The 14,219-nt window shown below is 59.4% G+C and overlaps 1 protein-coding gene across 1 annotated transcript; it reads left to right on the top strand.

Moving 5' to 3' along the window:
- Positions 1-656: 656 nt before the first annotated feature.
- ALX3 (ALX homeobox 3) lies at positions 657-11,404 on the top strand. The gene is made up of 4 exons (XM_014835188.3): positions 657-1,037; positions 6,236-6,552; positions 9,683-9,811; positions 10,212-11,404. Exons 1-4 carry the CDS (start codon positions 761-763, stop codon positions 10,518-10,520), a joined length of 1,032 nt encoding a protein of 343 aa, XP_014690674.1. The 5' UTR covers positions 657-760; the 3' UTR covers positions 10,521-11,404.
- Positions 11,405-14,219: the final 2,815 nt, after the last annotated feature.

The raw sequence follows: 14,219 nt of genomic DNA, 5'->3' as shown, positions 1-14,219 counted from the left end.
CGTGGTCCAGCCTCCACAGTCAGATGAGGACACTGGTTGCTGGTTCCAGGAACCACAACTAATTAACGATAGGCCCAAGCTCCCCAGCCCCCATTTCCAAATCCCAGCTATCTCCACACAATACTCCCAGTGACTCCTCTCCCTGCGAGAGACAAGAGATCTTTAAGGGAGGTGTTTTTGCTGGATGCAACGTTTCTCCCAGCAAACTAACTCCCTAACTCCAGCTAACTCCCAGCAAAGAATTAGGTGATCCAGGCCCGCCCCGACCTGCCCCCAGACTTATCCCAGGCTGATGACCGGAGGCCAGGCCCAAAGCGCTTGTTGGGGATGGAGGAGGCGGCTGCACCCGCAACTCTCTCACCCCTCCAGGGGCCAGAGTCTCTAGGGTGGATATCAGGACCAAGGGTGCTGCTCTGAGCAAGGGACTCACCGAGATGGGCAGACAAAAGGGACTCTGCCCTCGAGAGGCGGTGGTTCCCTCTCCGTCTCCAGGAACTGCGTCGGATATGGGGGCTGGGGTGAATCAGGGGGCTCCCGGGCTCGGAGGGGTTAACCCGCGCGGGGCCGCACGTGACGTGGATGGTTCCAGCATTAAGTCAGAGGCGCGGCCCCCTCCCCTCTCCCCCGCCCCCCGCGGCGCGCGCCACTCCCGGGGGCTCCGCGCCCCCGAGCCCAGGTCCCTCCCCTTTGGCGGGCGCTCACAGGCCGCGCGGGCAGCGCGAGCCCCGAAGCCCCGGCGGCCTGTGCGCCCCGAGCCGGCATGGACCCCGAGCGCTGCGCGCCTTTCGGCGTGGGGCCCGCGTCGGGCCGCTACGAGGCCGCGGGGGACGAGCCTCCGGGCTCCCAGGGGACCCCCGCCACCGCGCCTCACCTGCACCCCGCGCCGCCCCGCGGCCCACGGCTGATCCGCTTTCCGGCCTGCGGGCCCCTGGAGCCCTACCTCCCAGAGCCGGCCAAGCCGCCCGCCAAGTACCTGCAGGACCTCGGACCCGGCCCGGCGCTCAACGGCGGCCACTTCTACGAGGGCCCCGCGGAAGGTAACGCAGGGCGCGGGGCGTAGCGCGCAGCCCCGACCCGCTCCCTTTCCCTCCTTGGGCCCACCTGGGCCTCCCCGCTTCCCTCTCCTGCTCGCCTGTTTCTCAACTTTTTGACCCTTGCGCCCCTCGCCGTGGCTCCCTCAGAAGCCGGACCGGCGTTGGTCCAGGCCAGGCAAAAGCCAGCGCGGTGCGGGAGGCAGAGCCACGCGTGCCTCCAGCAGCGGGAATGGGAGGCAGGAGGTCGAGAGAGGCGGCCGGAGCCAGGAAGGAGAGATCATGCTTGGCCAGAGTTGGGCTGGAACTGCCACCGACCCAGAAGCCTGGACCGGGCCCAGGGCCCGGGCGCCACGCTGAGCCCTTGGCCCCGATGCCCGGAAAGAAGCGGGGCTTTTGTGTCTGGCGCCCGTTTGGGACCCTGAGGCTGGGTCCCGACCCAGAGTGGCCAAGCGGGGCTCCCCCGAGGGCTGCGGCCTGTCCTCCGCCGGCCTCTCCTCCCCAGGCCCAGCCCCCGCGGGAAGGGCGCTCGCTGCGCGCTAGGCGTCGGCTGAGTGGCCGCGGCTGGTCCGGCAGCGCCGGGCCATTCTCAATACGGACTAACTGTGTTCTTATTTCTCAGACTAACCTGGCCTCCCCGTCGTTATGCACGGTATGGCCGCCCTTCTTGCAGTCTTGACTTCCTCGCACTGGATCGTCACCGCTGGGCCGTCGGGAGCAGCCCGGGCGGGCCTAACCCCTGGGCGCCTCGGGCTCCTGGGCCAGTGCCCTGTGCGCTCAGGCCCGTTGGACCGCACCGTCTCCCGAGAACTCGCCCGAACGCCGGGGCCTGGCAGGCGGGTCCGCAGCCCCACTGCCGCCCTCTGCACCGGCTGACCTGTGTCTCGGCGCCCGCGCCTGCCGCATCTGCGCTGCCACATCCCGCAGCTTAGGTCCAGAGCTGGATCCTGCGACAGGGCCCCACCCCGCCTCCTCCCCACTGGCGCCTTGCGGGCCTCCACAGAGTGGCCAGGCAGTTCTGGCCTTGGCCCAGCCCGGGCGGTGGGAATGTGTAGGGGAGGGCGGGGAGGTGTGTGGGGGTCAGCGGAGGAAATGAGCGAGTCCGCGGAGCTGCGTGTCTGTGCCCTTTGAAAGAGGCTTTCCTGATAAAAACCACAGTTAGGACTTAATGAGAAGCAGTTGGCCTGGCTCCTCTGATCCCAGCCAGACGGCGGCGGCCGCGCAGCGCCGTGAGCACCGCCGGGGACAGGTACCCGGCCTGGCTCGGCGCGCCGCGTCGGGCAGGACCCACCCGCGGGCTTGCGTCCCTGCTGCGCGCACCGGATCCCTCACGGACCGCGGGGGCGCCAGGACCGGCCCGGCGCCGAGCGAACTGCGGAGAGCGCTGGAGCAGAACGAGCGGCGGGGAGGAACCCAGCGACGGCGAGGGTGTCAACAACGAAATGCGTGGAAAGAAAAGCAAAGAGCGTAAACAACAACCAAAAAGAGCGAAAATGAATTTGGGCAAAACAACGCAGGAGAAAGGCGGGAACGAGAGGCAAACGGCAGTCGGCGAGCTGGGCAGAACGTAAAGAAATAAATGAAGAACGAACGGCGAGCGGAAGCGGGTAAATGAAGAAGAGAGGACAAAGGGAGTAGAAGCAGACAAAACGAAAGAAAAAAAGGACGTCCTAAAAGAGCAGAAAATAGCAAAATGAGAGCAAGTGGGAAAAGAAAATTAACGAGTCAAGTTGAGCGGAGGACAGGCCAAACGAAAGGAGGCGCAGCGGGTGCGAGCGGAGCCCGGGTAGAGACCCCGGCTGCCGCTGGCCGCCCCGGTGCCCCGTCCGGAGCTCGACGGGTAGGAGCTGCGCCGGAGCGGCCTCGGCGCGGCGGAGCCCGGCTGCTGCGGAAGGACAGCCCCGGGGGCTCGGGCCGCGCAGTCTAAGTGGTGGGAAGTGGCGGGCAAAGAGCGAACCCTCCTTATTTCCCGGCTTTTAAAATAACGGGTTCGGAGCGTTCCGAGTTCAGACGAGTGAGCGCGCGGCTGCGCCCCATTTGCGGCGCGATCTTCGCCGGGGCCGGGAAGATGCGCGCTCGAGAGCCCGACGCATCGCGCTCCGCTCCCGCCCTTTGCGGAGAGCGCCCAGCCCTGCTCTGGGCCCCGGCCGCGTCCTGGCGATGCCAGCCACCCTCGCGCCCTCTGCGCGTGCCTGCTCTGAGAGCCGCAGAAACGCCTCGCCGGTCCTTCCTGCTCTGGCGCGGGCCGCGCCGTCTGTCCCCTAGCTTGGCTTCCTGACTTCGGAATGCTCCCGCCGCCGCTGACGCCCTGAGCCGGATAACCATAAGCGCCGCGCTCACCGACCGACCACGGGTCTCGAGGAGAGTTCCAAGTAATCGCCCCAGGTTGAGGTCTCTGGGCCAAGGCGGGAATCCTCTCGGGAGAGCACCAAGGCCCCCCTGGGGTCCTGCATACGACGTTTATGTCCACACCGGCTTTAGATCTTCAGCGAGAGCTTCGGGAGCCCAGGCCTCAGCGAGCTCTGCGGGTCGTTTGGGACACGCGCCGCGCGGAGCAAGGCTGCCACGAAAGCTGAGAGGCGGGTGGTTGGTCCTGCGGTCCCTATGGACGCCATCCGTGGGGGCAGTGGGGCTCCTGTAGGCGGCGAGCGGTTCTGCTCCCGGGCTGCAGTGGCTTCGAAGCCGCCGCTAGTAGGGGCTCTGACCGCCCCCGGAGTCGGGGAGTGCCGAGGGCAGGAGAGCCTAGTTAGCATCAGCGACAGCACTCCCGTGCCGCCTCAGAGGTCCTTGTCCTGGCTCCTGTCTTTCAGGCCCGACAGACTGCTGCTCTGGTTCTGCAGGTGTGCAGGCCCTGGACACCGGGTGGCTGAGCCCCAGGCTACCGATCTCCAACATGAGCAATCCCCCTTAACCACCCAGAGTCCCCGCCGGGTGCGAGTGACTCCTACACACAGCCTGTACACACCTTGGACGTGCCCCCCTCCTTATAGCACTTCCTTCCCCTTACAGGCTGAGATGCCAACTGCTGGTGTTGGTTCCTGCTCTGCCTTTCCCTGATCGCTGCCCCCCATTTATCTCCATCTCTTTTCTGGGTCTTGCTCCTCAGGAGGCTGCTTGGTATTCTATGAGTCATGCCCCTGTCCCCCAAAGAGGGAGAAGGCCACTCTCTCCCTGGAGTCCTCCAAGCAGATGGAGGGGGTTTCAGGGTAATGACGATGAGGAGCGGAGTTCTCTGGTCCCCTGACACGACTGTAGAATGGGTGGGCATGGGAGGCCAGCAGAGGCCAGCAGGCTTGGCCCTCTTTTGGGTAGCTATTCTGATAAGCCCTGTTGCATTTTTACCCCTTACCCTGGTAGCTGGGTGGCTTAAGGTCAAGAAGGCAAGTCCTAGAGCTCCAGATCTGGTCACTTCCTCTGGGCAGATCCTATTGAGACAGACAGTGAGGGTCCGAGGGGCAGATGAGCAAGCCCCAGAGCTGTGGGGAGTCCTCTGCAGTGATGTCAGTGCTCCCCTGACCCCCATACCTGAGCTACTCTCACCCTTTTCTGCCTGGAGTCCAGCAGAGGCTCCCTCTGAACTCAATACACCAAGACCCCTCCCTCTCAGGCCTGCTATGTGTAGGGTATCCCCTTCCAGTCTCCCTGGTCCCCCTGACCATTTTCAATTATTTGGTTCAACTTCCACAAGTCCTCCTTCCTAAGGTCCTATCAAATGGAACTACCCCTAAAACAAAATATTTTGGCCAAGAATGGAAGTCAGGTACTGGAGCATTTACTCCCCAGGTTGCACCTGAGTTGAGAAGCTGACCTGGTGCCTGGGCTGTCGCTGTGCAAGCCCCGAGGGCAAGCCCTCCCTGCTCTCTCAGGCCTCCAGGGCACACTCACAACGTGGAGCTTGTTTCACAGCCTGGGTGGTCCTGGGAGGTCACTGACCGCCTTCCAGCTGAAGGGAACTTTACCCAACTTGTCCTCCACAATGCAGACAGGGACTCTTCAGACCCAGAACCCCAGAAGCCACTTTTCTGGTCCCATCCTCTTCTGACAGCTGTGATCCCATCACCGAGTTCTGGGCAAGAAACTGCCTCTTGGTGCCAGCTTGCTGGGCCTCCTGGGGGCCAGGCCCCTGCAGGGGATGGGCTGGGCCAGGGAAGGGGTTGTGTGAGTCAGTGGGGCGTCTTTGTGGTGTTGCTCCTGCCATCCCAGTGGACTGCTGAAGAGAGATTTCATGGCAATGCCACTGGAGGTCCTCACCAGAGCAAGAGGGCAGGGTCCATCAGGATGACCTATTTTTCCCCATGCCCCGGTCGATGGGTCATGGCTGGGCTCCACTAAGCTTCCTGAGTGAGGCTTAGTACAGCAGAGTGGGGCTGCTTGGAACTGTTCCCAGTCTGCAATCACAGGCAATGGGGGAGCCATCAGAAACTCCTGAGGAGGGAGGGGCAGACAAGGATGAGAAGGATGTGTTAGGGGCTATGCTCTATTTGGATACTGGTCCCCCAACTCTCCTTCTGCAAGCATGGCCTATCTCCTGCCTCTCGAATGCTGCAGCTGAAGCCCTTGCCCAGACATCACAGTTTTTCGAGGAATGAGACAATCCTTCTTGAAACTTTTTTGTCCCGTCTTGCCCTTCATAGCCCAGGGCTGGGGGATTTGACATTGGCCTGAGACTTGGGGTTCAGAGAATGAGGCACAGCCAGCCCAGCCAAAGGTGGGCTGAGCATCCCTGTCGGTTGCCTGCCTGGTCCTAGGAGCAGAGGCATGGGCACAAGGACATGGGAACCAAGGCCTGCAGAATCACAGACAAGGAGGCACTTCCTGGCAGGGGCGGGGACATGTCAACCGCCCCATCCTCACCCCCTCCTCCCGCCTCTGCACTAGGCCCTACCACAGCTCCAATTCTGGCACCTCCACACCCTTTGGGACGCGCCACCACAGACTACTTCCCTGAGATGAACCCCACTCCGGCCCCAGCACATCAGCCCAGACCACAGAGCACATGGTTCCCCAGGGCCCCCTCCCCTGCTGGAGGCTCAGCAGGCCTCCCAATACCAGGCTCTCATGGAGGGTGGCTGCTGGGGAAGAAGGGAGGAAAAAGGAAGGGGGAGGCGGGGACTGAAGCGTCAACGTTCTTCCCCCTCCCTCCATTCCACCCACAAAACCCCTTGGTTCGGTTTCCATCCTCCTTTTTGTGTTTTCCATTGCAGCTGAGGAGAAGGCCTCCAAAGCTGCCAGCTTCCCCCAGCTGCCCTTGGACTGCCGAGGGGGCCCCAGAGACGGGCCCTCTAACTTGCAAGGCTCCCCAGGCCCCTGCCTGGCCAGCCTGCGTGTTCCCCTGTCCCCGGGACTCCCAGACTCCATGGAGTTGGCCAAGAACAAGAGCAAGAAGCGCCGTAACCGCACCACCTTCAGCACATTCCAGCTGGAGGAGCTGGAGAAAGTCTTCCAGAAAACCCACTACCCTGATGTGTATGCCCGGGAGCAGCTGGCTCTGCGCACCGACCTAACCGAGGCCCGGGTACAGGTGAGGATACCTCGGGTGTGGGGCTCTTTGGCTGCCTTAACCATGAGCCAGGCCGTGGAAGGGCTGGGAGAGGTGGGTGCTAGCACCACACAGAGCTTCCTTTCCCAGGTGCCTGCCCCCAGCCTGCCCCCTGGGCTCTCCTCTATGCCCAGCTCTGCTGCAGCCACAGGCTTGCAGCCCAAGTTGAGGCTTATGCATGGGTGTGGGGGTGATGGTCTCTTGGAGTTAAAAGACCTGTGTGGGTGTCCTAGCTCTGCTACCTACTAGCTGGCCAGGTGATTTGGGGCATGCCATTGAATCTCAGTCTCCATTCCCCAATTCAGGAAAAGAGAATGATAGTACTACCTACTAAGGAGTATCTTTGAGGATCAAATGTGTGACAGCATTTTGGAAGCAGTGAAATGCTGAACACATATCAGAGCGGCTCCCAAGGTGGCTGCCCAGAATGGGAGGGTCCCCACTGGGGGTTCTCAGGCTCAGTGATGCTCAAAGCCATCCTGAGCCAGCAGCCTTCAGTCCTGCCATCCCCCAGGCCCTGGCTGGGAGAGCCTGGCCCGGAGCCCCTCCCCACCCAACAAACTCCCCAACAGAGGTCAGGCCCCTGGGCTTCCTGGATAGGGCTGAGACCAGCTTCACATAGGATAGAGCCCAGACTGTGGGGCTGGGCTCAGGGGATGAAGGGATGCTGGGAACAGGGGAAAGGGAGAAGGGGAGGGAAGTCCATGTCCAAGGCATGTCAGAAATAGGGAAGAGCATGAAGGTGGCAAACAGGGGTGGGGATGGGAAAGGAGGCTTCAGGAAGAGTCTGGCCCAAGAGAAAGATGGTCAGTGTTGCCTTGCTTTGAACCGGCTTGATAAATGGCAGGCTCCCTGATGCCAAGCAGGAGGCCCTGGGAGAGGAGTTGGGTTTGGGCTTCTTGGGAAAGGCAAGGAGATTCCGTCTCCCACCACACAGCTCACACTTATCACTGCATGGGCCTCTCCAGACTCTGTTTGAAGGCACGGGGGTAGGGGCCGGCTCTGGCAGAATATGGGGCCTGGCAGGCTAGTCTGTCAAGAGGTCAGCTGCTGTCTCGCAGAGAATGCCCTACAGCTGGATTCAAAACAGGACCAGAGGGGCTTGGGCTGTTCCCCCTTCACTGCTGGGTCCTCCTGCTTCCATGTTCCTCCCCAGTGGCACCCAAAACAGACTTTCAGGACTGTCCCCCAGGGCTCCCCAGGGCCTGGGGCCATCAGAGTGAGAGCCCAGCATTGAGGAGAACCCCAGATTACATAAGTCTAGAACATGGAGTCTCCAGATGCCTCTCGGGTGGGATCTGAATAGCTGCCCCTATGGAAACTGCTTTGGGGAAGTGGAGTACACTTCCCCCACTCCTCTCCTAGGCCTTCTCTCCCCTGGAAGGGTACAGGGGTAGCCACAAGGCCCCCACACCTAGTCCAGAAGCTTCTCCAGTGATTGAAGTCCTAGAATAGGGATTTTTCTGTGACAGGAGCATGACACCCACCCATAAGCCCCACCCCATGGAGAGGAATAATAAGACCACACACGGGACAATGCAGAGGGCAGGTCCAGAGCGCTGGTGGGGACTCTGAGGGAGAACGGTGGTGACAGGGAAGCATTCCCAGTAAAGTGATCATCTTCACAGGCTCCCAGCTCCTTCATCTGCCTGCAGAGGAGGGAAAGTAGAGAAAGGAAGGCCAGGCAGCTGGGCAGGTGGGGTAGTCATTCCCTGACCATGACCCAGGCCTGCTCTGGGATCTCTGCAACTAGGGGTTAGGGGAGTAGGGGTATGCCCAACTTCTTGCCTGCCTGCATGGGTGGGAATGACCATGGAGGAGTGGGGGAGTGTGAGAGGCTGGGGTGGGGTTACTCACACACTATACACACAGCTTTTTCTGTTGTGGCTCCCAGCTAGATGCCTGGAAAGCAGGTGGATGGTTTGGGTGTTTTTTTTTTTCCTTCTTCTCCCCAAATCCCCCCAGTACATGGTTGTATATTTTAGTTGTGGGTCCTTCTAGTTGTGCCATGTGGGACGCCACCTCAGCATGGCTTGATCAGCGGTGCTAGGTCCGTGCCCAGGACCCGAACCAGCGAAACCCTGGGCTGCCAAAGCAGAGCGCGTGAACCCAACCACTCGGCCATGGGGCTGGCCCCCAATTTGGCTTGGTTTTGATATTGCCAACATCTAGCCCAGAGCCTGACACATTTATTAAATGATCGAAATACAAAATGCATACACCAATACACATACACCTAACAGTCGTAGGGCATATACAAAACGACAGATTATCACAGATAGGTACAAAGAACACAGATTTGCTACCCCTGCCTGCCAAGAGCTCACACATGAATGGGAGAGACTGATTCCAAAACAGATCATGGTAATGGGACATGGCAAGTACAATGAGAGAGATGCCGGGTATCACAAAAGCCTAGTGGAGGGTGCCCAGCTCAGATAGACCTGTGGGGTGACAGGTAGCGCAGGCAGGGAGTACCTGAGCAAAGGCAGCAAGGAGCAGACAGCAGAGTGTTTCAAAGGCAAGCTGGGATAGGAGGCAGCTAGGAAGATAGAGTGGTGTTGCCTGGCAGGAGATGAGGCTGCGGAGAGGGGTGGGGTCAGCTCCAAGGTGCCTTGTTAAGGAGCTGGGCTCTGGGCTTGAGGTCTCCAGGGAGCCACAGAGGGTTTAAGCAGGACCAGGACCTGAACAGAAATATCTTTACGATTCCTCAGATGCCATGAGGTGGGTAGATTGGAAAAGGAGACGAAGCAGGGGGCAAGAAACCCAACACACGTGCTCTGGTACAGCTAGGAAGTGCCCAGGGCCTCTGGGGCAACGACACCCTTGCCAGGCTGGGGAACTAGAGTGACTCAGCCTCGGGGGTGAGGCCGGGGCGGGGCAGAGTGTGGCGCCATTAAACGGCTCTAGGCTCGGGCCTCTCTTGGCCCCATCCCAAGCTCCCCTGGCCCTGAGAAGGATGTGGATTTACAAACTCCTACAGCTCAAGATCCTCCAGCCTGGAGCCAGCTCCCCACCCCACAGGAGGATACAACCATCAGCTCTCTCCCAGCAGGCTCCTCTCCTCAGGGCTACCTTATCACCCCCTCAAACTCCCCCAACCTACCCCCAGGTCTGGTTCCAGAACCGCAGAGCCAAGTGGCGGAAACGTGAGCGTTATGGGAAGATCCAGGAGGGGCGGAACCCCTTCACATCTGCCTATGACATCTCTATGCTGCCCCGAACAGACAGCCACCCCCAGGTGAGACCCCGCCCTGCCTCGAGTGTCAGGGCCTGGCCGTGTTCCATGGAGTAGCCAGCAAGAGTATGAGTTCTGGCCGTGGGAGGCCTGGAGCAGCTTTGGGGCTCTCTGTGACCATGGGCAAACTACTTCCTCTGTAAAATGAGCTCCTACCTGTCTCATGAAGGATGCATGCAGAGTTGCTGGCACAGGGGAATCACTGAAGAAAATCTCATTTTGAGAAGCAGCGGCAGGGGCCTCCTGAGATGCCACTTTAGGAGTAGGAGGGAACAGATTCTAGACCTGGGCCAAGTGGAGGTTTCTCAGAAAGTTTTGGAGCCCTAAGGGCAAAGAGAGCCCCTAGGGTAAAGGAGGCAGCCCCTGGGGCTACTCACTCATGAGCCTTCTTTTCTCTTTTCAGCTGCAGAACTGCTTGTGGCCCAGCCCAGGGTCTGGGAGCCCCGGAGGCCCCTGCCTCGCATCTCCAGAGGGCATCCCCTCCCCGTGCATGTCTCCATACTCCCACTCTCATGGGAATGTGGCCGGCTTCATGGGGGTGCCGGCCTCCCCTGGAGCCCACCCTGGCATCTACTCCATCCACGGCTTTTCTCCTCCCTTGGGGGGCCACAGCTTTGAACCCGCCTCTGATGGCGACTATAAGTCTCCAAGCCTCGTCTCGCTCAGGGTGAAGCCCAAGGAGCCGCCCAGCCTGCTGAACTGGACCACGTGACTGGCTGCGTGGACAGGCAGACTGAGCTGCCCACCCCCTCTTCCATCCCCAACTGCTCCCCCTACCCGAGTCGGGACACCAGAGAGAACACCCTGCCTCCAAGCCGCAGATGGCTGGAGGCCCGGGCAGAGTGGCTGGGGCCCTCAGGCTCCCACAAGGAACAAGCTACAGAGTCTTTTCTTTGTGGGGATAAGGTGGGGCTGCCCAGGAGAAAGGGGGCTTCAAAGCAGTTAGGCCTCTACCTACCCAACTCTCAGCCCTCACCCAGACTCTGGGCTGGAAGGAGGAAGACGCTGTCCTGCTTCCGTCAGACTTCGTCCAAGTTTAAGTGCCATTCCTCCAGCTGAAACAGCTTAATTGGCTCCTCCTTCAGGGAACCCAGGAAAATGGGTCGAGGACGACACAGGTCGAACTAGGAGGAGTTCCTTGTGACTTTGGGGAAACCAGTCTTTATGACCACCGAGGGCCGGCTTCACTGCCCCCTCCCGTCACCAGGGGGCGCGCACCCAGTGTCTGGCAGTGACAAGGGCCTGGAAGCCCCAGGTCAGTGTAAAAGGCGCCCAACTCCCCAGCTCCAGCCATGCCTTACTCCTGCCCTATGACCCCTCCCCCAACACGCTATGGAGTCCTCTTCCCCCTCCTAGGGGGCAGAAATTCCACCAGAAACCACCAAATATTTGGATTCTCTTCCACGGAATCAAGCCAGAGCTATGCCACAGAAACCGTAAGCTCCCTTAATTTACTCATGGGATCACTGGATGTTGGTAAGAATAAAACAGATTTCCAGACTCTGAGCCCCTGAGAGCTCGGCCCCTACTTTTGTAAAGACCCCTTTGTGAAAAATGTGCTGCCCAGCATAATAATAAAGGTGGCAGTAGTTTTTTATATCAGGTGACTGTGTATCCTCAGGGTTTGGCACTTGGTTGCTCTAGGGCTGGTCTGTGCCTGGGGTCCAGGCTGAGCCAGGCTCTCCTGAGGGCCTGGCAGGGATCCTGGAGGCTAGGGGAAGGTGGGCCTGCAGCAGAGCCCCCAAGGCTGATGCACACCATGCCTGGCCCTGTCACCTGCCCAGGGTCTCTGTGGCTTCGGCAGTGCAGGGAGGCAGGGCACAAAGCCCAGCTCTAGAGTTAGGTTCAAGTGAAAGGGAAAACTGGGGTGGGAAGGGAAGTGAGAAAGCTGAGGTAAGCTCTTGGCTGAACTGACAACTGAGGGGAGGTGGAATGGAAGACCAGGGAGGCCACTGAGGGCTCTGAGCTCCCCAAGGGTGGGGACCCCAGGGCAGTGGGGGTGGGGCAGCTCCCTTCCCCCAGACATCCCAGGAGTATGTCTAAGCTGTGAGGCAGAGACAAAAGCCAGGACTCTTTCTTGTGGTTTCAGAGTATTACCCATTCTATCCTTCAACCGTACTTTCTGCCTTATCTCCGCAGCCTGGAAGGCAGGAAAAAAGCAGGCCTGGCCCTCCCTCCCTCCCAGTAAACACAATCACATTGCTCAGAGGAGCACAGCCTCAGCTAGCAGCCCAGCCACCCCCACCCTGCACCTCCTCTTCCAGGCACAGAGAAGCCCAAGCACTCAAAGACACCAGAGCCATGCTTATTCTCCAGGAGGGTGCAAACCCCCAACAGATCAGATTTTCCAGCCAAGACAGTCACTGGGACAAGGCTCAAGCATCCCCTAGAATGTCTTCCCTCTTCTCTTTCCTTCATTGGAGGGTGTGGCTTCTGGCGATTTCTCTCCCCTATACTGACGCTGGCCCTGAGGTGCTGGCCCGAGCCCTGTGTTCAGCAGGAAGGGAAGATCTGGGTAGTAGGGAGAGGCAGCCCCAGCTCCCTCCAGTGAACAGGACCAACCTCACCTAACTGGTCAATAATGAATTGAGGCTCAAACCCACATTTCTAACTCCAGTGATAAGACCACTGCACTGGAAGTTTCTTCACCCAAGGAGTAGCCAGTAAAGTTTTTGACTTTCTGTCCCCCAAAAGTCAGAGAGATGCAGAGAGAGATCAGTTTGTTCTACAGATATTTATTGAGTGCCCACTCTGTGCCAGGCATTGTGCTGGTGCCAGAGAAGAGCGATGGTCAAGAAAAACATGACTTCCTCTCTCTCACAACTTTTACAAAGGCAGAAATGGAGAGAGGGAAGAGGAAGGGATCTGTGAAAGTCCAAGCAAAGGAAGCAGAAGTGGGAAGAGACAGATGAGAGAGGAAAATAAAGTCGAGCCAGAGATCAATGCAACAGGAGTGGAAGGGGCGGGCAGAGGCCAGGAGCCAGCCCTGTGCAGGAGGGAGGCCCTGAGGGGGAGGGCACAGGGAGGCCAGAGACCAGCTACTGGCTCCCATCCAGGGGCATCTGCCCACAGCTCATATTTTTCTGTCCAGTGACAGCTAAATGAAGAGAAAGCTAACTTTACAACCGCCCACTTCACACATAATGAATATGAATGGGCATCCCGGAGCCTGTTCCCTGGGATTATCTGTGAGCTGACAGGTTCTCCCACTGACTGGGCCATCCCAGCCAGCCTGTCCCCTGGCTGGGATGTGGGCAGCCCTTCCACCTGCTTCCCATTAGCTGTCCTTCCTCCCCTCCTCCTCCACACCCTAGGCATGTCACCCCTAAGACACAGCCCCCAGGTCTCCAGATGCCCCTGCCCCCAGCCTCACTCCAGAGCAGCCCTCAGCCTAGACCTCATGTTTCCCCAAGGCCAGGCTGGGGCTCTGGTCACCCCTTCTGGAAGAGGAAAAGGGAAGCGGCCCCACCTGGAATCCCACCTTTAAGAGCTGGAAGGTTCAATCTCCCTTTGCTAAGGCTCTTCACCCCAGTGAGGCCCACCCAGAGAAGCCCTAAATCCTGGTCCTAGCAGGGGCAGACACCAGGCCCAGAGTGACGGGCCCTGGCCAGTGGGTTCCCCACCTCCCCCAACCATTTACACATCAATCTGAATCACAACCCAGAAGTGCAGACTCTCCGAAGTCCCAGAGAGGAAAAGAGCCCAGCATCACCAGGAACTGGGCATTTCCTGCATCCAGCAAAGGGAGTATGTACCTTACCCCGTCCCAGCCTCATCCTAGCCATTCTCACCAGGGGAGTCAAGCACAAAGTGTCCTCTCTTGGAGCCCTTGTTCCTGATGCTGGAGTCGCCTCCCTTTCCCACTTGACAACTGCAGCCCAGCTCCCGCCCAGTCTCTTCTCCTGTAGGAGTGCACAGGCTGGGACCAATGGGACGTGTGTGGCCCAGCAGATGTCTGTCCTGGTACCTACCACATTTTGCTCTTACTTGCTTTTATGGCCATTTGTCCATCAATTTTGAGCTCGTCAAGGAGAGTGAGAAAGTGTGGTGTCCTATTCATCTGGACACCTGGACATGGGGCCAGACCTAGGACAGGCCTTCGCGCTATGAGGGCAGGGTTATGCTAGGTGAGTGGCTGACTCTTGAGAGGCTTCTGTATTCAGAGCAGTGAGCTAAGGATGAGGGATATAAGAAGGCCTAAGACATGGTTCTGGTCCTTGAAGGGGGTCTCTGTTTTCCAGGGGACACAGGAAATGGATGCAAATTCACAGGTTAGAGTTGGAAGGGCCATTAGCAACAGCAAGAATAGCTGCCCTTTATTTATCAGCTGTGTTGTTTCTTGTCAGCCAGGCATGTAGGTCCATTATCCATTATCTTATTCAGCACTCACCACCACCTTGCTATTATTAAA

The sequence above is a fragment of the Equus asinus genome, chromosome 16 (genome assembly GCF_041296235.1).
Source record: "Equus asinus isolate D_3611 breed Donkey chromosome 16, EquAss-T2T_v2, whole genome shotgun sequence".
Taxonomy (NCBI): Eukaryota; Metazoa; Chordata; class Mammalia; order Perissodactyla; family Equidae; genus Equus; species Equus asinus.
This window is presented reverse-complemented; position numbering and strand designations above follow the sequence as displayed.